A 25,580-nucleotide genomic window follows, 5' to 3' on the forward strand; every position below is an offset into this window, starting at 1 on the left:
GAAGAGAGAGAAAGAAGAGGAGAGAGAAAAGAGAAAAAAGTTTATTTTATATAGTAAATCTCCACCATTGGATGTGATTGTAATCTAACGGTATTGAAAGGGATAGACAAAGATAGGTAAAATAAGAGTAGGCAGAATAACCTATCCCTTTAAATAATTAGCCTTTTTTCATACTTATATCGGATTTTCATAATTGGGAAGAAAAATACAATGTAATGAAAGCATAATCATTAGCATGAAAACAAAAAATATCTTATCCATGTCTCCAAGATAAGAAAGATAAAGTAATAATTAAAGAAAAAAAAAGGAGGGGATGGCAAAATTGTGAATAGATAGGTATAAATGGGGGAAGAGAGAATAAGGGGCTGCGTATCCATCAACGGTGCGTGGAGCTTAAGCTACCAAATCCTAAAAAAAAAGATAAAGTTGATAAATAATAATAAGTGTGTTCACTCTTCATTCACGGACTCACACAAACAAACATGACATTTATGTTTTCAATGTTATAAAGATAATTTTATCTTGTTAAAAATAAGGGTTATTCATTTCTGCTGCTCATGAAAAAATTTGTAACAAATAAATTTACATAAGATATGAAGTCAGATCCTGAAATTAATTTTTTTTTTTTTCAAAATACGAAATCGGATCCTTGTGAAATAAGTATTGCTGCAAATTTTCTGATCTGCACCTACATAAAAGCTATTAAAGCCTAGAAATAAACATAATGAAAAATATTAAACGCAACAAATATACATACCTTCTTTTAATATTAAAAAATTTAATTAATCCTAAAAATAAAATAATAACATTCGAGTGTGTGCAACGCCACGTGTCCACCCTCAAAGCTCTGGGTCATGCCTTTGAAGAAGAGAAGAGAATAGAAGCTTCAGTGTGACAGGGAACTGATACTGCTGATCCTAGAGAGAGAAAGAGCAAAAAAAAAAAAAAAAAAGGAAAAAAGAGCGAGAAAGTATGAAACTTTGTTGTGGGTTTTGGACTTGGGTTTAGATTCTTTGTTGGATTTTGATTGAGAAGTTTTGTCATCTGGGAAGTGGGGAAATAGATATGTACATAGCTTCTTCCATGGGAAGGTCTTTCAAGGACTCATTGAAACTGCTTGAAGCTGATATCCACCATGCCAATACCCTGTCAGTTTCTTCTCCCTTTTTCCACTCCTCTCAATTTTCATACCCTTTATAAAATTAATTCATTACCAGTGGTAAATTTTTAATTTTGTTTTGAATGGTAGACACCCTTCCTTTCATTTTTTTAATTTTTGGAATTGGATCATGAGTGATATTATTTTGGTTTGGGAATGATTTTCTGGGATTTAGCCCCTGATTTTTTGTTCCAATGTATTTGCTTTCCTTTTCAGTCAATCATCAATTTTCTTTCATTAATATGAAATATGATCCCTCTAATTTACTGCCAATTCATGGTTGAAATAATTTTCAATTTTTTGATTATCCACTCTACTCAGTGTACCTTATCTTTCCCTGTGTCTCTCTCTAGTTGGGGAAAATTGAGTACTTTCAACTGTGAAAAAGCTATGATGGAGTTTTTCCTTTGTTTTCCACCTCGTGTTTTGTTTGCTTAGTACTAGTTACATATATACGTCTAACTTCTGGTTTCTAATTTTGTAAATGACTGTATTGCACTGTTTCATGTGTGTTATACAGAAAAATCAGAGAACTTTGGTTCTCATTACCGCTTGAGTCACGTGGTTATGAAGAGAAGATTTTGTTATTATTTTCATGATTTCATTTATCTGAAATTTTTTTAATGCACAGTGACAATATTTTTTTGTCCTCTTATGGTATGTGTGATATTGTCACCTGTTTGACAGGGGTTGAATGGTCCCCTTAGTGATTTGGATCGCTAGCAAATACTGCATGATGATTTTGATACCAATTTGTTGCTTCTCGATCTCTATTATGCAATGCATTATCTTTCCCAGCTACGGTGACAGGCTGTGTAGTTGTGGTTTTTTTTAATCAATGTTTTGTAGTTATTCGTTGTGGTTGTGATGAGCCTTTAGTGAAATTTTGTCTAGAGAAGCTATTGATAACAGACTTTAGTTCTGAATGGTGTCCTTTCTAAACATTGAAAATTTGAAATGATGAGTCTTTGGAAGGATGCTTTTTATTACTTGTCTCGAGCCGTTCTTCTTATTTATATCAGTATTGAAGTTATCGCTTCATCATGCAAATATGTAGGGCGTCAGATTTTTCAAGGGAATATGATGGTGCGTGCCTTCAGATGAGAATGTCATACAGTCCAGCAGCACACCTGTTTCTATTTTTGGTGCAATGGACAGACTGCAATCTTGCTGGAGCGCTTGGACTGTTAAGAATCCTAATTTACAAGGTAAGGTATTTTGATTTTTGGATGTTCATATTGAACTGAGAAATTGGGCCAATGTGATGAATTTGTCCCATGCTGCAGGTGTATGTGGATGGGACAACTACCATGTCTACCCATGAAAGAAAAGCAAGTATTAGGGAATTCTATGGTAAATCTTTGTTTTTATTGTAATAAGTTAGTTTGTATTTTAGTCTGTGAACTGCTGATGTATTGAATTTCTGCTTTGATCAGCGGTCATATATCCCTCTTTGTTACAACTTCAAAAAGGTGTCACCGATACAGAGGATAAAAAACAGAAGGCTGTATGCATGGAGAGGTATCGTAAAAGAGACGATGAGGAGCACAGACAATCTTCAGACATAGACATTGAAAGAGAAGAAGAATGTGGAATATGCATGGAGATGAATAGTAAGATTGTGTTGCCCAACTGCAACCATGCCATGTGCCTAAAATGCTACCATGAATGGTACGCTCTCTCTCTCACAGCCCGCCCCGCCCCCTCTTTTCTCTCATTTTTGGATCATGACTTATTGATATCTAGAAGTGTTAGGTTGGGGGTTTTTCTGCTACATCTTGATTCTTTGTGTTTCTCTAGCAATGTGCTTTATGGTTGCTTTTTATTGGTTCTGTAATTTCATGCCTTATAGTTAGTACTGAATGACATAGGGTTTAGCTGGAGTAATTTGTAATGTGTTGAGCCTGCTTGAGTTTTCATAGATTTTGAATTTTTTCTGTTTGTTTGGATCATAATTGCTTATTACCATGTAAAGTAAGATGGCTTCTGCCACGATAGATTTTTCAAGTAGCATAATAATTATCATTCCCACCATAAGTGACCTGGTTTTAGAATCCCATGCTTTATGGCAGGTGTGATGCCATAGCAGGCACCATGTGTATATAGGTATGGGTTCTCATTTTTTTTTTTATTTGTAACGCCCCGCATTGACTAGATGCTATACGCTTATATGGTTTGAGAATACATCAGTCAATATACGCAGGTATAAGTGATACACAAGGATGATACAAAATTTCAAAGACTGGGTACTCCTATAATTCCGAAACAGCCATGTATATAACATTATGAGTACTTCACAAGTACAAAACATATCTTAGGATGCCATAGATAATAGTCTCATCTCCTATCAGCAGCCAACAACCCCAAATTACAACTCCCTCATAAATCAAGAGTTCCACAACACTTACACAACATCAAAATATCATAAGGTCAATTTACAAAGGTAAGATAGCCATAGCATCATTCACATAACAGCCCATAAATGTCCATTTCAACTATCCATAGTTCCTTTCTTTTGCACATCAGCCCCTGCAATCAAAATCCCATAAAAGGGTGAGGTGAAATTCCAATAAGTCTAGAGTACATTCTCATCTTTTCTTAGCTTATTCGAAAGTATGGCCTCGAAGGCATACTATTCCTCAAAACAGCCCTACATAAAGGATTAGTCACATAGAAAGTCATCATGGCACATGCTCATTTTTAACCAAAGTTTCAATTGTAAGGAGCTACTATATGGTCTCATGGACCCAATTCCAACACTATTGTATGTGCACCTAGTCAACCTATATGTGATTTGAGCTCAAACACGGTGAGGCGTTCCTCACAATTGCCAACTATTATATCTTCACAATTTTTGATATAGCTGCAATCATGCAATTCTATGAACATCTCAATTCTATAATTCTATCTAGTGAAAAGCATCTGAAACGACATTCTCTAACATCAATTAACCTCTGTGTGGTAAGACAATGATTCAAGGCAGTATAATTCAAGAAAACACCAATTTGGGGCTTTAGTTGGAGATTTTCTGAGTAAACTCCCTGAATTACTTAAGTCTCGAGTAGAAGCAAAATAATTGCAGATTTTCGGTTTCACCCCCAAATTGCTTCACATATACATTTCTACACTACAATACATATCAGAATCCACATCAAACAATTACAATACAAACGATAAACATTTCATGTACCTTCGATACAAGATTTCACAAAGTTCACACTTGCATTCAAGAACAAATTGGGGAAAAACACATGCAAGCGATTTGAGTAGTTCAGTACGCACATAGAGGTTTCAGAAATTAGCATGCATTCACATGGGTCACTTTTTCGAATTTTAAAACACAGAAAAGAAGAAAGAATGTCGCTCTGACTTACTTAAACAAGGAAGAACGAAAATCAATACTAGAGCTAGAGCTTGGTCTTTTACTCCAACCACAGCAGCTCCCCATCAAACTTCAATTCTGAACAGTTTTTCCTTGCCTTAGCCGAAGAGCACTCTAGGTACAAAGGTAGTGATGTTGCCCAAGTGTTTTAAGGGGAACTAAAAGAGGTGCTTTTTTTTAAATTTAGAGGAGTCGTTGAAGTGTTTGTAGGAAGAAAGGGACGGTGATCGTGGATTGCAGAGAAGAGGAGGGAAGGTGATTTCTGTGAGAAAATCTGAAGCGGGTAGAGGGAAGTGTTCTCTTAAGAATAAGAGGTGAAGTTGGTATAAAGAGATAGGGGTGAGCTCTGATAATGTTTTCGAACAGCATGGGTGTAGGAATGGTGGGCAAAAGGCCGAAAATGCCCCTCCTTACAAAGAAAGGTTCATGTGGGAGGGTAGGGGTAGTTTGGGATTTAACATAGAAATTATTTATTTATTTATTTTGAGAAGTAATTAGATTATTAGCTTTACTTAATTACACCTAGTAAAAGAAAATCAACAAGGTAATTACACACACTAAGATGGTACACAATTTCTAGGTGTTACATTATACTCTTGAATTAAATACTCAACTAAAAAGTAGAAAACAAGTAGAGTATTGGACTGAGAAATATTTGAAGAGGCGAAGTTGATTGCAACTGTTATGTCAAGCATAAGTTGTTGTGAAAGGGGTTATCTTGTTTTTCTCCTTGGTCTGAAGCTATGATGAATAGTTACTCCAAAATGGTGGCATATCTCAATGGTATCCGTATCTGATACTCAAATGATACACTCGCATTCATATTTTTGGTGTATCTTTTTTGTTGTTGTTGTATATATGCTGCCCTCAAAGTACTTGCCAAACTCAAAATGATTAATAGGGACTTGCAAGAGGGAAAATTGAAGAGCAGAATAGTTAAAAGCGTCAAAAGGCACTAAGGTGGGGCAAGGGAAGGGTCCAGCACCTTTTGCTGAATAGCACTTGGTCTTGTATACTCTGAATTTCTTGAACAGGAGGAGTTATGATTGTACCTCGTATGCAATGATTTTATGACAATTCTTCACTATTTGAAAGTTTAATGGGGTGGAGGGTGGGGGTTCCCTATAGCTAATTATGATGATCTATATCTTTTCCATTTGATACATTGGGTTAACTTAAGTTGCTCCTACAAATACAATGTACTATGTTTCAAGCAAAATAGGGTCTATCTTTGGTGCCTAATCCGGGTGCCATGCAGGAGAGATCTTGATGGTGGGATCAGTATGTGTTCCCTGAAGTTAAGCTGTCGAGGCTTGAACCCAATCTGTAAGAGGGGATGGCTTGGTCTCTGGTTCATCTGCGTGGTGGTATAATATATAAATGGCTCGTGCAGTGTGGTTTAAGGATATTTTTTACTTTTATTTTATTTAGTGGGATTGAGGTGCTTTATTTGGTGGGACACATGACTGTTATATCTTCCATGTCGTGGCGACTTGATTGTCTGAAACATGTGACTTGTTCAGCTTTATATGGTATTGCAGTGATAAGAAAGGAAAACTAGGTTGCTATTTTCTTGGGGAAATATTCTGGGATATCCAACATGATATATTTATTAGATATCTTGGCCAAAGAGAGTAGAAAGAAAAAGTTTACAATTTAATTATTACTTCTGAGAATGAGGCACAAAGTAATTTTGACCAAGAGAAGAGCTTGTCAAGCATACATGTTGGCCTTGGGGTTTATTTGTAGGTTAATGCTTTTATTGGATGTGAATGAGAAGTATACTATGTGGATTGGACTATATGAAGCCAGGCTGTTGTCCTTTGGGCTTTGGGATGACAATGCATTCACTTTGATCTTCTAATTGGTAGTATGACCGGTTATTGTTTCACTTGTGAGTCGTTCATTTCTGAGATTGAACCATGAAAGATTTTTCTCTCCAGGCTCTTGTTGCATTGATAGTCTGTGCCAGTGTGTTAATGGCCAATCTGCCCTTTAGTGCTAATAGGTTGTGGTCGGAACCTAACTTATGCGAGATGGAGGCCCAATCAAGGAAAGGCTCAGCAGGCCCAGAAGCCATTGCTTAACCATGAAGGAATGCGCGTCCATCCCGCATAGAGCAGCAAGCATCTCGCATCCTTTCTGGAACACACTAAACAAAGCATCTCGAACTTGGCAAGATCAGCTGCTCAGAACGACTAGGTCTCCACATGAGCCAATGAGCCAATGGCCAACAACTATAAGGGCATAGCTTGACCATAGACATCTTGCCTACAACATAGCCTGTGAAAGATGGCCTCTCTCCACCAATGAGAATGAATACCGCCACACAAATGCAGCACAAGCAAATGCACCTTTTTACTATAAATACGAAGGCATTCAGCACAGACAAGATCATCTATCTCTCAATAAAAAAGCTACTTAAGCATTGAATCACCTTGGACCTCTGACTATTTGATCTTCATCTCCTCCAATCTCTCTTAAACCACTTGAGTATCTTCCCTATCATCTCGCATACGCCCCCTTCATCTCGCTAGACACCCCTTTCACATTCTCTTCTTCAACATCACGAGACTCAACCGTGTGTGATTCAGCCCAATAGTTATTGGACTGATCAGGTTGTGTTAAACAACTTGATTATTCCTTTTAAAGAAGACCACAACAATCATATATCTTCCGTATTTTTATTTATTTTTTTGTGTTCTCATTTATTCCTTCCCCACATCTCAGTATATGAAATTTTGGGTGCTGCATCATACCTCCTGGTGCATTTTCAAGTGTTACTTGTTTAGTTGAAAGCTGGATGTAATTTGATATGTTTTTGCAGGAGAACAAGATCACAGTCATGCCCCTTTTGCCGTGACAGTCTTAAGAGAGTTAACTCATGTGATCTATGGCTATTCACTGATGGTAGGGACATAGTAGACATGGCAACAGTGACAAGGGAGAATCTCAGAAGGCTTTTCATGTACATAGATAAGTTACCTTTGATCGTTCCAGACTCCCTTTTTGACACATATGACTCTCACCTAAGATGAGTGATTGCAACAGACACATTTCACTGTCTGGTGTGGTCTTGGATGGGTGGTTCCTTTCAAGTTAATCACATAAATTCCAAATGTAATTCGGTAAATTTAGTTCATATAGAGTTGCAGTGCTTGCTTCCCACGTTTACTGTGGGTTGGTGGTGAAGTTGAGATGGTAAATTGTATCTATCTCATTTGTATATCCCTGTACAGATTGAATTACTTATTAAGAAGAGATTTGCATATTCAGTGGCTCTGACGTTTATAACCATTAATCTCTTGAGATACGCCATTCCCTGTCAAGAAATTAAATCTTTCATCATGAATGTACTTGCTAGAATATCAAATGGCGGTGGTGTCCGGTTTAATTGAATTAGTTGAGTAATTGATGAATTGGTGAAGTTTAAAAATATCAAAAGCCAACTTCACCAATAGCTAGCTACTTGTGTTTTTTTTTTTTTGAAGTAGATGATCCAAATCCCGAGTAATGACATGGAACTAACCTTTTTGTGATAAATAATTATGACGTTACTATATATAGTATACGAATTGACACTCTTTTAACTCTTAATTTCTATAATTATTCAATAAAACTCATATCGCACAAAATCATTTTATCAAAGATAAAATTTATATTATAATTTGTTATCTATCACCATCAAATATATATATATATATATATATATATATTATTACTATTAATTTATAGTTTATTACTATTAGATTTTTTTTTTGGATATTACAAATCATTTATCAATTTAACATTAGTGAAACGTGTATGAAAAATGTGTGTATTTAAGTCTCGTATAACCTCGTAACATGGTTGTATGCTTTCAAGTTCGGCTTGTTTCTATACACGTCTTGTAGAATGTAACACACGATAAACATTTTTTTTTTACACTTTTGCATGAGTCATGCATTGCCTTTTGCACAGGGACATATTTTACTAATATTAAATTAGTAAATAATTTATCAAAAGAATTAAAGGGATAATATGTTTCTGATTCTACGATACATGAATCAAAATGCCAAAATAAAAAGTGAATGTTGAAATGATTGATTGCCATTCAAACTAAAGATCTCATAAAGTTATATTGTAAGAAAGTAAATATGTTGTTTTAAAGTAATCACATCATGTACGTATATTTTGATAATTATATGTTTTTTTAAGCACCGCATAGAAAACACAAATTTACAAATTAAAGTCGTTAAAAAGGGTCATAATCATAACTAAAGACACAAAGAGGGAGTGAGAGAATAAGGGGTAATTAAAAAAACAAAAGGAGGCACGTGATGTGATGCGCAGAATTAATAAAAATAAAAATAGAGTGTTTGCTAAATGGAGGAAAGGCTCCAAAGTATATACAGGCTGTAATATCGGAGGCAAACAAATTGTGACACAGTGAGGCTGTAATCTGCCTCTATTGTTAGACATTTCCATTATACTAATCTTAATATTTGTATATAAATATAATGTTGTTCCATCAAATGAGTCATGTGATGTGAGAGACACAGAAAGAGAGAGAAAAGAGAAAGAGAAAGCGAAAGAGAGAGAGAGAGAGAGAGAGAGATATGGGGAAAAGAGTAGGAGGAGGAGGAGAAGATAAAGAAGGGGTGGTGATGGCTGGGGACTTCTTCTGGTCATACACTGATGAACCCCATGCCTCACGACGTCGTCAGATCCTCTCCAAATACCCTCAAATCAAAGAACTCTTTGGCCCTGATCACTCTGCTTTCTTCAAGGTTCCTTCTTTCTTTCTTATCGTTATCCGTTTCTTCTTTTCCACCCAATGTGGCTTCTTCTTTTCTTTTCTTTTTTCTGGGTTCGTTTGCATTCATCTTTGTAAGAAAATTTCTCTGTTTTGGGGTTATCATTCTTATTGTTCAATGCTCACATTACGAAGTTGTATGTTGCCGCCCATGTTTGTTTCCTGTACTTTATTCTTGTCAATTTCATATTTTGCTTATCTTGTAATTGTGACATTGTTTGTGTGATTATTTCACTTTTTTTTTTCTTGTCTTCCTTTCTTCTGGATGCCAACATTTGAAAATGAGTCATTGATGAAGTCAAGCCTGCATTTTTGTAATTTTTTTTTTATACCACCTAGATCTCTTTAGAAAATTCAAGTTGCTCAAATCTTTCTAAGTCTTGCTTTTGTTAAAGTAGTCCTCTTGTAATGGATATTTTATGGTTTGTTCTTCGTGAGTGAAAGGTCATGAGTTCAAATCTAGAAAACAACCTAAGGATAAGGTTGTGTATAAAGATTTACTCTACCCCATGTTCGCTGGTCGAGTTTAAGGAGTAATGGTTTTTTATATTCTTAAGTGGTATTTATATGCAATAATATTAGATTAGGATAGGGATTTGATATGAAATGTGTTTGATGTGGATGAATAAGTTTCTGTAAATATGTTATTCAGAGGGTAGGGGTTTGTGTTAATAGTCTTGAAATTTTTTTTCTTGCAGATTTCTCTAGTTGTTTTGCTTCAGCTTGGTACTGGTATTTTACTTAAGGATGCAAGCTGGCTGAAGATATTACTAACAGCCTACTTTTTTGGCTCATTTCTCAACCACAATCTCTTCTTGGCTATCCATGAGCTCAGTCACAATCTGGCTTTCTCAACACCAGTCTTTAACCGTTGGCTAGGGATTTTGGCTAACCTCCCCATTGGTGTACCCATGTCTGTAACTTTCCAAAAGTATCACTTGGAGCACCACCGTTTCCAAGGTGTAGATGGCATGGATATGGATGTCCCTAGTCACACTGAAGCACGTCTTGTGACAAACATTCTTACAAAAACCATATGGGTCTTTTTGCAGCTCTTCTTTTATGCCCTTAGACCTCTGTTTCTTAAACCAAAGCCTCCTGGTGTTTGGGAATTCATCAACTTCTCTATTCAGATAGCCCTTGATGTTGCAATGGTTTATTTTTGGGGCTGGAAATCCCTTGCATATCTGATACTTTCCACATTTGTTGGTGGAGGGATGCATCCAATGGCTGGTCATTTCATTTCAGAGCACTATGTCTTCAATCCTGAGCAAGAGACATATTCTTACTATGGACCTCTGAATCTTGTGACTTGGCATGTGGGCTACCATAATGAACACCATGACTTTCCAAGAATTCCAGGAAATAAGCTTCACAAGGTGAAGGAGATTGCTCCAGAGTATTATGATGATTTAGCATGCTATAAATCTTGGAGCCAGGTCATTTACATGTATGTTATGGATCGAACAATTGGACCTTTTAGCCGAATGAAGAGAAAGCCAAGCAAAACTGAATAGATGTTTCCATACACATCATTCGTTTTTCTTTCTCCCTTGTGATGTCTCTCCACCTTCCTGGATTTTCTTTATGAATCTCACTTTTGACAATTTTTATGTGTAACAGAAGAATGCTTTCTAGTTTTTGACACAATTAGCAAGTCATTTTTGTTCATTAGCTAACAAATGTGTTGAATACATTAGTTTTGGGGTTTCCTCCTTCAATACATAATGTTCGCTCATGCCCACAAAATTTATTTATTTTTATGTATTTTGCAAGCTAGAAAATGTTTATCATCGTTTATCTATGTACGTAGCTTCTTTGCCTCTGAACTAGTCAGATTAGGACAATGTTATGACAATTTCTAAGTGATTCTTTCCGGACCTGAGATTAGTGAGCTGATGGGCCTATAATAAATATACTAAATAATCCAAGCTCATTAGGGGGCGTTTGGTTGAGGAGAAATTTTATGAATGATAGGGAAATGTTATAGATAGGGAAATGGTTGAAAAGTGAGATAGATAGGAAAATGTAAAAAAAGTTGTTTGGTTGGAAAAAAATTTACCGGAAAAATTAAGTAACTTTTATGAAATCTATGTTTGGTTGTAGATAAAATATAGATGGAAAACAAGTTAATATTACCAAAATAACCCTGTACAGTCATAATTTTTAATCAGTACCCTTTACCCAATTTCATCTCCCAACGTCTATATGTCATCTCCCAACGTCTATTTGCCAAAGACCATATCTTCAAAAAAAATGAAAAAATCTCTTTCCTTGTAATCGATCTGTGTAAAATAAGAAGAAGGAGTGAGAGTGGTGGAGGTGGTGATGATGCACAATAAGACGAAGAAGAAGAAGAAGAAGGGGAAAGTCAAAGCGTAAAAGAGAGACATTAGTTAGAGTGACAAACTAGAGGAAGGAAGAATGCCAAATTTGGTACTAAAAGTTTTGTGACTTTTTTGTTGTGAATTGAAAATCTGGTGTGCATTATGCTGAGCTAGTAATAGTAGTCTCTTTCATGGTTGCAGCTTGCTTGCAGTTGGGGATGGTTAGATTGAGAAATGAGTTAAGAGGGTACCATGGTCATCAATGAGTTGCCAAATTTTCACAGATAGCTAGATAATTCATAATACCATGGTGGAAGTGGGTAAATTTGGCCTGCTTTTTTGGCTCAGATAGCCTTGCAAATGGCTTAACTAGGGAAGTGAGATAGATAGCAATGTAAGAAACCTGTTGAACCAAACATTGTAAACCAACAAACCCACTTCCAATTTACCCATCTTTCTCCACAAAATCCAGGAACCAAACACCCCCTTAGTATCTTAGAATTAATATATATAGAAGTTTACCTTGATGTTTCTGTTATGCATGTATTCAGAATTGGTTAGGGAGAAAAATTTGGAGATCTCTGGGAGTTGAGGTCTCTAGGGGTTTATTTTATGTATTTTATCTTTGTAAGGAGCTTGGCTCCATGTCTGTTTTCATCATTTTCAGAATTATAAAAGTAGGTTCCATCATGAGCTAAGTTGTTAACAAGAAACTGATTGTCCCTCGCCACAAGCACGTCGAGAAATACCAGCTTAATCAGTAGTTTTGAGTTCGAATTTTAGGAATGCCCGATCGGATTAGTTGATTAATTGATAAACTGTTAGAGAAATCTCCAAAAAGAAGCTGAGCGTCACCCCTATCCATTTACAAATATCATAGGTTGACTTCACTAAGTCCTTTGAATCATTAAATTTTCCTGTTGGATCCTTAGGTGTGTCCATAAGTGTTTGGTATAGGAGATATATTTTTTTTATCGGGAATTTTTTTTTCTAAGAATATGGTGGTAAATATTTGTGCCCAAGTAAGTTACGAAAAAGTGTTTGATATGCCAAAATTATACTGGGAAAGTTGAGTTAATTTTACTGATGTTGCGTTTGGTTGGGGATAAAATATTGATGTGATTTTGAAACAAAATGACGATTTCGTGTTTCTTGCCACAAATTTTTAAGACATCTGCATGTCTTATCTTAGGGTAATTTTGTCTAAAAAATGTAAAACACTTTTCATAGTTTATGGGTAAAAACTAAGAGGAAGGTTATACTTACAACATTTTTTTTACGACCTCTTACAACCATATCTTGGCATCGTTGATTTTCGCCATTCAATGATTATGATTTTCGCAAATTAAACTCATTAATTAATTATTAATTCATAATAAATAATAACCGTTGATTGGTGGAAATCAACGATGTTAAGATATGATTATGAGAGGTTGTAAAAAAGAAGTTGTACGTATAACCTTTTTCAAAAACTAATACCACCCTTCAAATGAGATTTTTTTTTCCAATGTCACGTTGAAAAACAGATTCAAGAGAATATTTATATCTAGATTTTTATCTCATTCTCCGTACCAAACATAGTAAACAAAAATTTCACACCCCACTTTCCTAACATATCTATCACATTCTCCGTAGCAAACACCTAAAGGTTTATTATTGGCAATTGATGATAATATCTAAAATCAAATTATTAGCTCGTGATATGAAAAAGAGAAATTTATTTAGAAGTAGATGCAAAACCATAAAATGTGGAAATGTTTCCATTTCTCTCCGTCAAATTCAAAGCATTAAAAGACCATGATCTTTTCCCACTATTCCCATGATAGAGGACTTTCAGCAACATATTTAGGCAAGCTGTTGCAGTTGCCTCCACCATAAACACCCAGACACGAGCGATTCTTGCTCAATAGTGTTTAGCTGCCAAAAACGATGATGATTTACTCTGAAGAAACATCATGTCCTTGTAATAATTTATATTTTTATTTAAACACATATTATCACAACTAGTTGCTGTGGTGTAGTGGTTATCACGTTAGTTTTACACACTAAAGGTCCCCAGTTCGATCCTGGGCAGCAACATAAGTTTCCTCATGTTTTTCGCCTTTCTTATCTCTCATTTTTTCTTTTTCTTTTTGCCAAAAAAGAATTTTCCAGAGGGGTTCTCTACAATTGTGAAAAGTTAGATTTCAGATGGTTTTTCAAAAGGTTACACAACCCTTTTCAAATTGTTAAAACATTGTTGACACCAACGGCTTTCCAAATTGTGTAATGGGTAGATATATTTGCTTTGAAGTAAAATTAACCAAGGGCCCGTAGAATAGTGAAAAAAATAATGAGAAGTTCAAGCTAAATTACCAAAAGCTAGGTGAATAAATAAATAAAACTATAAAGTGCGAGGATGGAATTATCTAATGTAACATTTTTAATGAACTTATTCCAATCCCAACGAGTTTATCAGATTAAGGATGCTAATTGGAAGTAAATTTCAATTTTCAAATTGCGTTGGTCAATCCTGCATTCATTACATAGCAAGCAACTATGAAGAACAATTGTGTCATCAAAGTGGGCTAAGGATATAACTTAGGAAGAAATATTTGTCCTTTTAAATGACACAACTTGTATTATTTCATTCTCACAAAGAGATGAGACTCACTTTTTTGTCCACTCTCTCACCCCCATAATCTATCTCTTTTTCTCACTTAAAATAACACAACTTTACACTCTTTAAAATAACACACACTTTTTCCTATAACTTAAAGCCATGAAAGTAACCACGTTTGGAGATTGAAATGTCAGTGCAGTGTCAAAAGACAAATCTATCATGAAGAATAATTCTTCAGTTGCAAAGCACAAAATCCATTTGGCCATATGGGAAAATTCCAAATTTTCTCGAACAAACTAACTGCCTGTCATTCACCACCAGATAGAAAATTGGAAGAGTAGCTCAATAACTTTAACAAAATCTAGGAAGCCCCGGTTTAGACTATAGTTGTCCAACGACCAAATTTCCCGGATTCTCTGTTTTCAGACAACATGAAGCTTCTAGAATCTCAAGGCAAAAAGGCATAAGGAATCATGCTGTTAAGTGTTACCCCCAAAATGAACATAAACCATGCTTATGCAAAGCAGATTGTAAGAAAACAACATAAATTCCTACAAAAATGTAGCCTATAAAGAATGGTTAAATGTACGCCTTTTTTGTAAAATTAGGTTGTTTTCACTATGCAGAAGTGCCAGGCATATCCTCCGGCGGGTAAATTGGTTCCACCGGTTGTGACCTCGGCTTCTGAACAGGGGTAGGCTTTGGTGGCCTGTTTGGACAAACTTTATCAACTTTATCAGGTTTAATGTCAAACTGAAACATGCAAGATACACAATTGGGTTATTACATGTTAAAGTTTGAATACATCCTTCAGAATTATGTAGAGCTGTGCAAATTCTTGACATTCAATAAAAAGCGAAGTTTTATACTTGCAATATGACAAATCAAATAAATCGGCCATTCAACAGTAACGGCTTATAATAAATGGGAAAATTACTTAAAAACAAGAGGAAAAAATATATTGGTATATTAATGATACTCTATGCCTATAATCTGATCTTCTCCATCGATTTAGCAAATCTATTGATGAATCACATTCAGTTTTCAATGGCTTTATATGTGAAATATGTTATGAATAGAGGAACATATCAGTTTTCTTTTACTAAATATTTCTCAAAAACTTAAAAGCTGAAACCAGGAAAATGAAAGAAACCATTTTGTTGCTCAACCGGAGAGTTGTAAGTTTATGTGATGGAATTGTAAGTGGATAGCCTTCAGATGTTTCGGGAAGAAAGTTCTAGGGTGCATTTCTATATTCAACTTCTCAGATAAAAAACATGCAATCCATTGAATAGCATTGGGCTGATTTGTGACACGGAAATCCTGTTAACCATACAAAGGACCGTGTCCTCTCCAGCTATGGGCAAGACAAGGAATATGGATGTAAAGTCGCGCTATAAGAAATTTAAAAAAAAATCACAATTATTATATGGTTCCTTTCATTTTATTTACCAGATAAATACATGCAAAAAATTGGTTCTGTGAAGCAAGGATGGGGGGAGTCCAAAAAGCATTCATGGAAAGCATCATTCCCTTTGTGATCATTGAAAAGATTCTCAGGCCTAAAAGCCCCTTTTTTTTTTATTTTGTTTTTTTAAAAGAGCGGGGAGCTGGGGGTGCATATAACAATTTAACCAAGATTTAGGTCCTTGAAATGAAACTGACCTTATAACCGCAGCCAGATACACAGGCATGGAAACATTCCTGTACAGGAAGGGAATAACCATCATTAATTTGAAAATAAAATTATTCCATAATTAATCTCAAGCCATTAAAGAATATCAAGTAAGTTGTAATTGATTGCCAGCAGGCATATTTATTAAAAGTTCTGACTATCCCCCATGTGTTATGGGTATCCCACTTCCCTGCATACGGATATTAAGATTTTGAAATGACGAGGTATTAAAAAACAAAGCTAAAATATATTTCAAATTTCATACAAAGAAAGTGAATTATGACAAATCAGAAAGCCAAAGAATATGGCTCAACCTGCTACTCTTGAATGAAAATATTATTTTATTATCAATTAAAAAGAAGAAGGAAAGAATAATCATTAATGAATTATATCTCCTTTACTCTCAATCCTTGACCAAACATTTTTTATTTTTAAAATAAATGACTTAGTAATGCCACAACACCTATGAATGCATAAATTGGATGTTCTCACTCCTGCGCCCTGTAAGGAGATGCCATGTTGTTACTTACAAAATTCTCACTTACAAACTAAATGTCAAAAAAGATATCATTTGAAATTTTGTATATTGTTGGAACAGGCACAGCATCAAAGGGGCTGAATTTTTGGAAGGGGACTCTGAACAGATAATGCACAGAGATTTTTAAAAAAATTTGACCTCCCAAATCTGTCTAACCTTCAGAGATGAAAATAAGATTCCTCAAACTGGACAATAGACTAGCTTTATGCCCATTTCTGGTGCTGGGTATAAACAACTAGTTGATTGACCCCACTAAAACAAATCAAGCAGTATAATTTAATCAATTGTAGCTCATTCTTTCGAAAGCACAGACCAAAATGCTTTCAAACCAAACGCTGACACCTCATTCGAAAAATATAATAAAGAGCTGCAGATTTTGGGATTGAAACAAGAATGTACCATTGGTACAAAACATAACAGGATGCTATAAATGTCTATCTAGTGAGCCCTGGGGTTTATATTTAGCCGTAAGTCAGAAGCATTTGGTAAGAAAATAAGGGGAAATAGTATTTTTCAGAGTGCATAGCATTTTTCAGTGTTCTGTTTTCCACTAAATACAACTACAATTGATAGGGTATGCACCAATATTTTGCCTACAGTTTATGCACAAAACTAAAAGCCGAGACTAGTACGTTTGGGAAGATAAATCTCTTACTGAGAAAGGGGCTTTAACGCATGCTTATGAAACTGGATGGGTGTGGATTGTACAATTTTAAAGTTGATATAAAATTTTGATTTGGACAAAACTTCAACGTGGTAAATCGTAATTTATCCTTAAAAATTTGAGATTAAAGGAAAAGTGTTGGTAGAATAAACCCAAACCAGCATTAAACCAAGTTGCAATTTGGAATCACTAAAATGGAAACTTGACAAGTAAAAGAAGAATGGGAGAATAGAGAGTACCTCTGAATAACTGGCAGCACCAGGAGAACGATCAATATAAGCACTCCACTGCTTGTCCTTTAGTACAGGGTCCTTGTAACATATTTGATTGCACTCCTCCAAGCCTGGTTAAACAATAATCTATCATTCATACATCAGAATCAAGTTCTGTCAGTCAACTTGTAAGTGCTACTTTTAGAATCACAGTTTGAGTTTGAAAGCCAAACTCATATATCAAGGTTTATTGCATAGTCAAGGAATCCAAAGTATGCTAAGATCCCTGACCATAAAAGGATCTAGACCAGGCTCCTATTTCTGTATTGCATCTCTATGTGTCCAAGTCTGATGAGTGGAGCAGCCACTGAGTCACTAGCATGCTTGAGGACCCACCCCTTAGGGAGAAGGGCTTCAAGTTCCACATCGGAGGTAGAGTATTTTGTTTACGTTTAGCATTCGGGAAATTCAAGCTACCACCCACATTAGGTGGCTTTGTCAGATTCCCTTTGGCCAAAAAAGACAAAGACTAGACTCCTATTTAAAGTAGTTTTCCTAAGGGTACGGTCTACTACTAATTAATGCTTTGGGAGGATTTTCATTGATGCAAGGCATAATCATATCCTTTATCAGAATGTGGCAAGAAGAAAACTGATATGAATCAAGTGAGTTTAAAGATAATGATTCTCGAAAATGTGAGCTAAAATTATGTGTTTAATCAGCCAACTAGTCCTGCAATCTACAGAGGCAAAATCATAGTTTGACCTGGCATGTGCATTTTGAGCTGCTTCCATAGCAAAAGTTAACATGTTCTTGTGATGTGGTGCATCAAGAAAATACTAATCGGTTAAATTTCTTTATTGCTAAAGTGGTTTAGCTGTTTAAGAAGTGGATCCAAACTCCAACACTTAACCAAATTGCCAAAGGTAAAACCTTTCATTGAAGCAATTATTATGCTCCTCTAGAAAGAATTGTTAAATAAAAACAAATTTTACAATTATTTTAAAGCAACTTATTAAGGATAGGAAAGAACAATTGCTCAGTCACTATTAGTATTGATGCAGAAACACAGGAAACTGAAATCTATAAACCCTGAATTCTCAGTGAATAGTAATAACTTTTTTCTGCATAGACATTGATAAGGAAAAATTAATAAAGCAGCAAAATGATCTCACATTCCTCCCAGGTCTCTCCGTCAGAAGTGCACCCCTTTTTGCAGAATACTCGCCCTACAATAACAAAAGAAGTGTTTGATGTTAAGTAAGTGCTAAAACAAACACAAACAATGAACTTTGAGTACAGATCCAAAACCATCTAAAACCAGAATAAGCTCACAAAAAGACCCCCTTATTCTATCAAGTGACTAATTATAGTGAAAGCCTAAAGTATCAATGGCAATCTTGTAAATGCATAACACAATAATTGTATCATCATAACTCTACTAATAACACTTACTCATGACTGAGTAACTAACAAGCACTCATCCATAGGCGAATGCAGGGTTCCATTTTGGCGTTGTTAAGAAATTATTGGTTTTATGATAACAAATTGTCTTAATTTGCTACCCATAAAAAAGAACAACTTGATTGAGTAATGTATTGTGCAACCAAGCATATCCAGAATGAACAATACACCACAATCTATCTATAAAAGTGAAAAAAAAAAAAAAAAAAAACAAATGAAACTGAATTGAATAATTCCACCATAATGTAGCCATATAAAATAAAAATAAAAAAAATGAGGTAATGGTGAAAAAGTGAGAGAATACATGGGATTTGAGTAAGGGCAGCGTATTTATGGGTGCATTGATTTCCACAAGGGGATGCCCACTGCTGCGGCATCATCCTCTCTTCAATAATCTGATTCTCCAAAACGAAACTATTCCTTACTCGACAATGGAACACGACATTTGTTTAGTATCATCATCATTCAACTCCATAACCATAACCGCGCTTCTTGTCCCAATTTCGGTTCGGACCAGTCATTTGTGGATCACAGATCAGCAATTTCGGTCCTTTTTTAATTTATTACTCCAAATTTTTTATAAATGGAAATAGACGGTCTCTTGTAAATTTTAATTTTTTTTTTTAATCTAACTCTTCAAAATTATTCATATATATGAAGAAAAAAAAATAGATATAGAATTTTCACTTTATAATATCCATTCCCTGTACAAATATCTTAGATAGTATTTTTTTATTTATAAAATAAAGACACTTTTATTACAATAATAAAAATATTATCTTATATATTTAATTTTTTTTAGAGTTACCCAACCTTAATTATCTCTTTGAGACAAAAATATTGTAAAAGAAGGTGAAATTAAATTCTTATTATCATTTTTTTTTAATTTTAAATTTTAAATTTCGAATGATCCATTAACTCGACTGTTGGGTGGAGTTAAATGCGTTCAACCATGGCTTGATGGAGCCAGACACATGCTTCAGGTTAAATGCGCTCACCGAACCTATTGAGTGTAGTTAATATTTTTTTTTTGTCAGCTTCATTTTCATACCAAGCTTCAATTTTACTTTTGTAATTAATAATGAATAACCAAAAACAATAATTGAACTTGTCAAAAAGATATAACTTCAAAAATTATACTAACAATTTTTTAAAGGGAAAAGTGTTTGTCATTTTAAATGATATAAAGTTATGTCATTTTAAGAGAGAGATAGACACAGAAAAATATTTTTTTATTTAAAATTTAAATTAAAAAATCCACTCACTTTCTCTTATATGATTTTCATTCCTTGTGTCTATCTCTCGTAAAATAACATAACTTATGTTATTTAAAATGACAAACACCAAATCTTTTTTTAAAATATAAAACTATTTAATAACTTTGTTAATCTTCTAACTGTGAAACAATCTTGAATTCAGAGAATATATGATGTTGTAAATAATAATTATTTAGTCATTTATTTGTTGTATTGGGCCAAACCCATTAGGTCAAAATTAGGTCAAGTATTCTCTATAAATAGATAACCTTTTGTATAGATTATTTACAATTCTATAATATATTAGAATACCTTTTTTCAAGTTGGTATCAGAGCTCTCAATCTGAGGGATTTGCTTCCGCACATATTATCTTCTTTTTTTAACAAAACCCTAATTTCTTTGCCTCTTGCCGCCATCAGCCGCCACCAGAAATTTTTTCTGGGGACCTTTTGGACCAAGGGGACCATTGTTGACCTTATTTTTCCTTTGTTCTATCATTCTACGCACTATTCCTCCGCCACAAATGACCCAAACACTTCTGACCACCTCCAATCATATCTGTCTTCACCGTTTGGATCACTTTCCGGTGACTTTTCAACCGCGACCACCCACAGACAGGCGCGCGCTCACCGGACGACCACACCAGAAAAATCTCAGCCGGAGAAGCCCCTCCACGCGCTCTGACGCGCCGCCCTTTTCCGGGCGAGTGAAGCCCACGCGCAGCTCCTTTTTCCGGCGCGTGGAGGTGCGTGCAGCCGTGTTTTTGGACCGGACCACCACCATTCTTCTCGTCTTCTTGTCTTCTGTCTGGATCTGTGATTATTTTTCTGATCAGAGGTCATTTGATATTCTGTTTGGTTGATTTATCGCTGGTTGTTAACTTTTTTTGTTAAAAGATGGCTGAGCATGATAGTTCTTTGATCTTATCTGGTAAGAGCACACGTTCTAGATCTCTTCTTGCTTCTTGCACTGATTTTAAAACCTCATGGATTTTGGATTCTGGTGCAACTGATCATATGGCTTGTCGTACTGAGTTGTTTTGTTCTTATCATCCTACTGTTGGTAGTCATACTATATCCGTAGCTGATGGATCCCATAAATCAGTTATTGGTTCTGGTAACATTCAAATTCAACCTTCCTTGTTTCTTAAAAATGTTCTTTATGTTCCTCAGCCTTCTACTAATCTTATCTCCACTCAAAAACTTACAACTGATTTGAATTGTTCTATCACATTTTTTCCTTCTCATTGTGTTATTCAGGATCTTACCACGAAGAAGACAATTGGAGTTGCTAATGAACAGGATGGGTTGTATCATCTCCTTCCAGACCAAGCTAGCAAAAATTAGTTATTAATGACACGTCATCCTTCTACTGCAGAGTCTATGATTTGGCTCCATCATAAGCGTCTGGGGCATCCACCATTTAGTCTTTTGAAGTCTATGTTCCCCTTTCTGTTTCTCAATAAGTCGGTTGAGACCTTTCATTGTGATGTTTGTGAATTTGCAAAACACCATCGAGTGTCATTTCCTTCTAGCACTATTAAAAGCAGGGAACCTTTTTCTCTTATCCATTCTGATGTTTGGGGCCCTTCTAAAGTGCACAATGTTTCAGGTGTAAGGTGGTTTGTTTCTTTTATTGACGATTGTACTCGGATAACATGGATATACTTGATGAAAGACAAGTCTGAAGTACCAGAGATATTTATTCGGTTTCATCACATGGTTGAGACTCAGTTTGGTAAGGTTATTAAAAAACTCAGATCTGATAATGGTACTGAGTACGTCAATCAACGCCTGTCACAATTCATTTCAGACAGAGGTATGATTCATGAGCTCACATGTGTTGATACCCCTCAACAAAACGGGGTTGCTGAAAGGAAAAATTGTCACCTTCTTAAAGTTGCTAGAGCACTACTTTTCCAGACATCTGTTCCTAGTTCTTATTGGGGAGAAGCAGTGTTAGCTGCAACTTTTTTGATCAACCGTTTACCTTCACGGGTCCTTAACAATATCAGTCATATTCATTCCATGACTTCCTTCTTTCCTTCTGTTCCCATATTGCAGAGCCTTCCACCAAGAGTGTTTGGATGTGTTGCCTTTGTCCATGTTCATAAACAACATCGGAGTAAGTTGGATCCTAGGGCTCTTAAGTGTGTCTTCCTTGGTTATACCCCTTATAAAAAAGGGTACAAGTGTTATCATCCACCAAGTCGAGAATTTTTTGTTTCTATGGATGTCACCTTTCAAGAATCTGAATCTTATTTCCTGGGTCCTCATCGTCAGGGGGAGAACAGTTCTTCAGAAGACTAGTCCCCTTCCTTCTTTGAGTCTGGACCAATCTTCTCTCTTCCTAGTGTGTCAGAACCTTCAAATACACCTGAGATACGGAAAATTTTGACACCTGAATTGGTATATCAGAGGAGGAAACAACCCATATTGTCTCACCAGCAACCTCAATCGTCTGAACCACTGGTAAGTCCTGAATCTCCTATTTCTTCTGAGTCTCCTGAATCTTCTGTTTCTGATTCTAATATTATTTCCTTTCATGATTTGTCTATTTCTTCTGATATCTCTAATGACTTACCCATTGCTTCTACTTCTGATGACTTACCTATTGCTCTTAGAAAAGGAAAAAGATCTTGTCACAAGAAAACTTGTTCCTCCTGTCCCTCTTGTACTCAATACCATATCTCCCACTTTGTTTCCTCTGCTAATCTTTCTGTGCAGCACAAAAACTTTGTTTCAACACTAGATTCTATTGCAATCCCAAAATCAGTACATGAAGCCTTGAAATATAGGAATTGGGCTCAAGCCATGCAAGAGGATGAATGCTTTGGAGAAAAATAAAACATGAGAGGTTATTGATAGACCCAATGGAAAGAAAGCAGTAGGGTGCAGATGAGTTTATGCCCTGAAATATAATTCTGATGGCACTCTTGAGAGATATAAGGCTCGATTAGTGGCCAAAGGTTACACTCAAACCTATGGCATTGATTATGAAGAAACCTTTGCTCCAGTTGCAAAGATGAATACAGTGAGAATCTTGTTATCCCTTGCCGCCCATTACAATTGAGATATAAATCAATTTGATGTGAAAAATGCTTTCCTCAATGGTGAGTTAGAAGAAGAAGTCTACATGAAAATTCCGCCTGGTTTTGATTCTGTGAAGGGGGAAAATAAAGTTTGTAGATTAAAAAAGGCCTTGTATGGATTGAAGCAGTCACCTCGTGCTTGGTTTGGAAGATTTACTAAGGTTATGATGACCTTAGGATACAGACAGAGTCAAGGAGATCACACTCTTTTCTTCAAGCACTCCCAAAATGGGAAGCTTACTGTGCTCCTTGTATATGTTGATGATATTATTATCACAGGTGATGATTTTGTGGAGAGATAGATTCTGCAAACACGGCTTGCCTCTGAGTTTGAAATCAAAGACCTTGAGAAACTGAGATATTTCCTAGGGATAGAAGTAGCTCATTCAAGCAAAGGAATTACTACCTCGTTATTCCTGGACTCTGTATTAGTAGTCCCCTCTTTAGAATTTAATCTCTTATCTGTTTCCAGAATTACTACCTCTTTGAATTGCACTATTTCTTTTTGGCCTGATTTTTGTGTGTTTCAGGACATCTCAACCCGGATGACAATTGGTTATGGAGTTAGACATGGAAAGCTCTATTTTTTGGATTTAAGTCACGACTTTATTCCCACTTCTGTCAAGTCTTTCAATACAACTGCTATCGATCAAGCCTCTGCCTCGGTGTGGTTATGGTATCGAAGATTAGGACATCCCTTATTTCCCTACTTACAAAAATTGTTCCTCAATTTATTTTCGCTTTTGAATAAAACAGATTTTCAGTGTAATATCTGTGAACTGGCCAAGAGCCATCGTGTTCCCCACCCTCCAAGTATCAATAAAAGTCAGGTTCCATTTCAAGTTATTCATTCGGATGTTTGGGGTCCATCTCGGGAACCCTCCTTGTCTCAAGCACGTTATTTTGTTACTTTTATTGACGAATGCACAAGATTGACTTGGGTCAGTATTTTAAAACAAAAAAGTGAGGTTTTTACTGTTTTTAAACGCTTCCACTCTATGATTTTCACTCAGTATCAATCTCACATTCAAATCCTACAAACTGACCATGGAACCGAATACACACATCACAATTTTAACTCTTTTTTGCTTGACAACAGAATCAAACATCAAAAATCCTGCACATATACTCCACAGCAGAATGGCCTAGCTGAAAGGAAAAATAGGCACTTGCTTGAGGTTGTTCGAGCTTCTTTCTTTGGTATGCAAGTTCCTAAACGGTTTTGGGGAGAGGCAGTCCTCTCTGCTGCATATCTTATCAATCGGACACCCTCTAGTGTCCTTGGTTTCCAAACTCCTCAACAAACACTTGAATCCTTCTTTTCCATCCCTCATATTCCAAATTTAGAACCACGAATTTTTGGTTGTAGTGCCTATGTTCACACTCCTAAACCCTTCACAAGTTAGATCCTTGTGCTACTAAGTGTGTTTTTGTAGGATACTCTGACTCTCAAAAAGGATACAGATGCTTTGATCCAGTTCTACACAAACTACATGTTACAATGGATGTCTCCTTTCACGAATGGGAACCTTTTTTTTCAGGGGGAGTCCTGAGTCCTTCACCTCAGGGGGAGACGCCTTCTGATGATTATCTTGGAGGAGAAGTACTGTTACAATTGAGTCCTCACTTAAACACACATCCTACAGTCGAACCTACATCTGAGGAAATCCATCAAGACACCATAATGAATTCACAAGCTGAAACTCCACTTCTAACTCCAATAACCGAAGCTGCATCCAGAGATGTTCCTGAACAGCAATCCGGAGATACTTTTGAACAACAACCGATTCTCATTGAGGTAATATCTGAACCAAATACTCTTCTTCCTTCTATTTCGAATGTTCCTGACAACACCATTCCTGAACCTCCTCCTTCCTCTAAACCTTCTACTCGGCATTCCCTAAGACCAACCAAAGGAATCCCAAAAAAATTGTATGAACTAGATCTACAAGCTAAGGCAAAATATCCTATTAGCAATTATGTTTCAACTCACAAGTTATCTAACTCATATGCCCTATCTGTAAACCAATTATCTACTGTATGCATACCTAACAATGTGCAGGAAGCTCTTGAAGATCTTAAGTGGAGAGAGGCCATGAACATTGAAATGGAGGCATTGAAAAAAAACTCAACCTGGGAGCTTGTTTCTCTACCTAAAAACAAGAGAACAATTGGTTGCAAGTGGGTGTATGCTGTAAAACTGAGAGCAGATGGTAGCATTGACAAATATAAAGCACGGCTAGCAGCAAAAGGATTCACCCAAAAATATGGCATTGACTACCAAGACACCTTTGCTCTGGTAGCCAAGTTGAACACCATTTGTATCCTCCTTTCCCTTGCAGCAAATAGAGATTGGCCCCTCAAACAGTTTGACGTAAAAAATGCATTTCTGAATGGAGATCTCAAGGAAGAGG

General features: G+C 35.8%; 3 protein-coding genes and 1 non-coding gene across 8 annotated transcripts; 3 read left to right on the plus strand and 1 right to left on the minus strand.

Annotated features, from left to right (window-relative positions):
- The first annotated feature begins 313 nt into the window (after positions 1-313).
- Positions 314-7,862, plus strand: LOC133317695 (E3 ubiquitin-protein ligase AIRP2-like). Of its 3 annotated transcripts, none has more exons than XM_061519571.1 (6): positions 314-324; positions 1,092-1,148; positions 2,217-2,367; positions 2,446-2,512; positions 2,596-2,830; positions 7,369-7,862. In XM_061519571.1, the coding sequence occupies exons 1-6, from the start codon at positions 314-316 to the stop codon at positions 7,577-7,579; spliced, it is 732 nt and encodes a 243-aa protein (XP_061375555.1). In that variant the 3' UTR covers positions 7,580-7,862. The 3 variants fall into 3 exon arrangements, with proteins under 3 accessions (XP_061375555.1, XP_061375556.1, XP_061375554.1); XM_061519572.1 differs by having other exon boundaries at positions 2,632-2,830; XM_061519570.1 differs by lacking the exon at positions 314-324 and having other exon boundaries at positions 905-1,148.
- A 1,268-nt stretch (positions 7,863-9,130) lies between these two features.
- LOC133317733 (sphingolipid delta(4)-desaturase DES1-like) lies at positions 9,131-10,975 on the plus strand. The gene is made up of 2 exons (XM_061519615.1): positions 9,131-9,310; positions 10,035-10,975. Exons 1-2 carry the CDS (start codon positions 9,140-9,142, stop codon positions 10,851-10,853), a joined length of 990 nt encoding a protein of 329 aa, XP_061375599.1. The 5' UTR covers positions 9,131-9,139; the 3' UTR covers positions 10,854-10,975.
- A 2,694-nt stretch (positions 10,976-13,669) lies between these two features.
- TRNAV-UAC (transfer RNA valine (anticodon UAC)) lies at positions 13,670-13,742 on the plus strand. Its single transcript has one exon. It is a non-coding gene; the product is annotated as a tRNA-Val (tRNA).
- A 588-nt stretch (positions 13,743-14,330) lies between these two features.
- On the minus strand, positions 14,331-19,319 carry LOC133317734 (uncharacterized). 3 transcript variants are annotated; one of them, XM_061519618.1, is made up of 5 exons: positions 19,123-19,319; positions 18,530-18,583; positions 17,382-17,485; positions 15,931-15,969; positions 14,331-14,974 (listed from the first exon to the last, which is right to left on the minus strand). In XM_061519618.1, exons 1-5 carry the CDS (start codon positions 19,196-19,198, stop codon positions 14,870-14,872), a joined length of 378 nt encoding a protein of 125 aa, XP_061375602.1. In that variant the 5' UTR covers positions 19,199-19,319; the 3' UTR covers positions 14,331-14,869. The 3 variants fall into 3 exon arrangements, with proteins under 3 accessions (XP_061375602.1, XP_061375600.1, XP_061375601.1); XM_061519616.1 differs by having other exon boundaries at positions 14,331-14,987; XM_061519617.1 differs by having other exon boundaries at positions 14,331-15,018.
- Positions 19,320-25,580: the final 6,261 nt, after the last annotated feature.

Source organism: Gastrolobium bilobum, unplaced genomic scaffold (assembly GCF_033153095.1).
Source record: "Gastrolobium bilobum isolate Gb01-03AN ecotype WA unplaced genomic scaffold, APGP_CSIRO_Gbil_v1 utg13468, whole genome shotgun sequence".
Lineage (NCBI taxonomy): Eukaryota > Viridiplantae > Streptophyta > Magnoliopsida > Fabales > Fabaceae > Gastrolobium > Gastrolobium bilobum.

Bases quoted from the DNA above. Each gene is read 5' to 3' on its own strand.
- LOC133317695 (XM_061519570.1), top strand. From the start codon at position 1,066: ATGTACATAGCTTCTTCCATGGGAAGGTCTTTCAAGGACTCATTGAAA. The intron at 1,149-2,216 runs GTCAGTTTCTTC...GCAAATATGTAG, and splicing joins ATCCACCATGCCAATACCCT to GGCGTCAGATTTTTCAAGGG. The intron at 2,513-2,595 runs GTAAATCTTTGT...TGCTTTGATCAG, and splicing joins AAGTATTAGGGAATTCTATG to CGGTCATATATCCCTCTTTG.
- LOC133317733 (XM_061519615.1), top strand. From the start codon at position 9,140: ATGGGGAAAAGAGTAGGAGGAGGAGGAGAAGATAAAGAAGGGGTGGTG. The intron at 9,311-10,034 runs GTTCCTTCTTTC...TTTTTCTTGCAG, and splicing joins ATCACTCTGCTTTCTTCAAG to ATTTCTCTAGTTGTTTTGCT.
- LOC133317734 (XM_061519616.1), bottom strand. From the start codon at position 19,198: ATGATGCCGCAGCAGTGGGCATCCCCTTGTGGAAATCAATGCACCCAT. The intron at 17,486-18,529 runs GTGAGATCATTT...TTGTTTAACCAG, and splicing joins CGGAGAGACCTGGGAGGAAT to GCTTGGAGGAGTGCAATCAA. The intron at 15,970-17,381 runs GTACTCTCTATT...CTTCCTGTACAG, and splicing joins GTGCTGCCAGTTATTCAGAG to GAATGTTTCCATGCCTGTGT.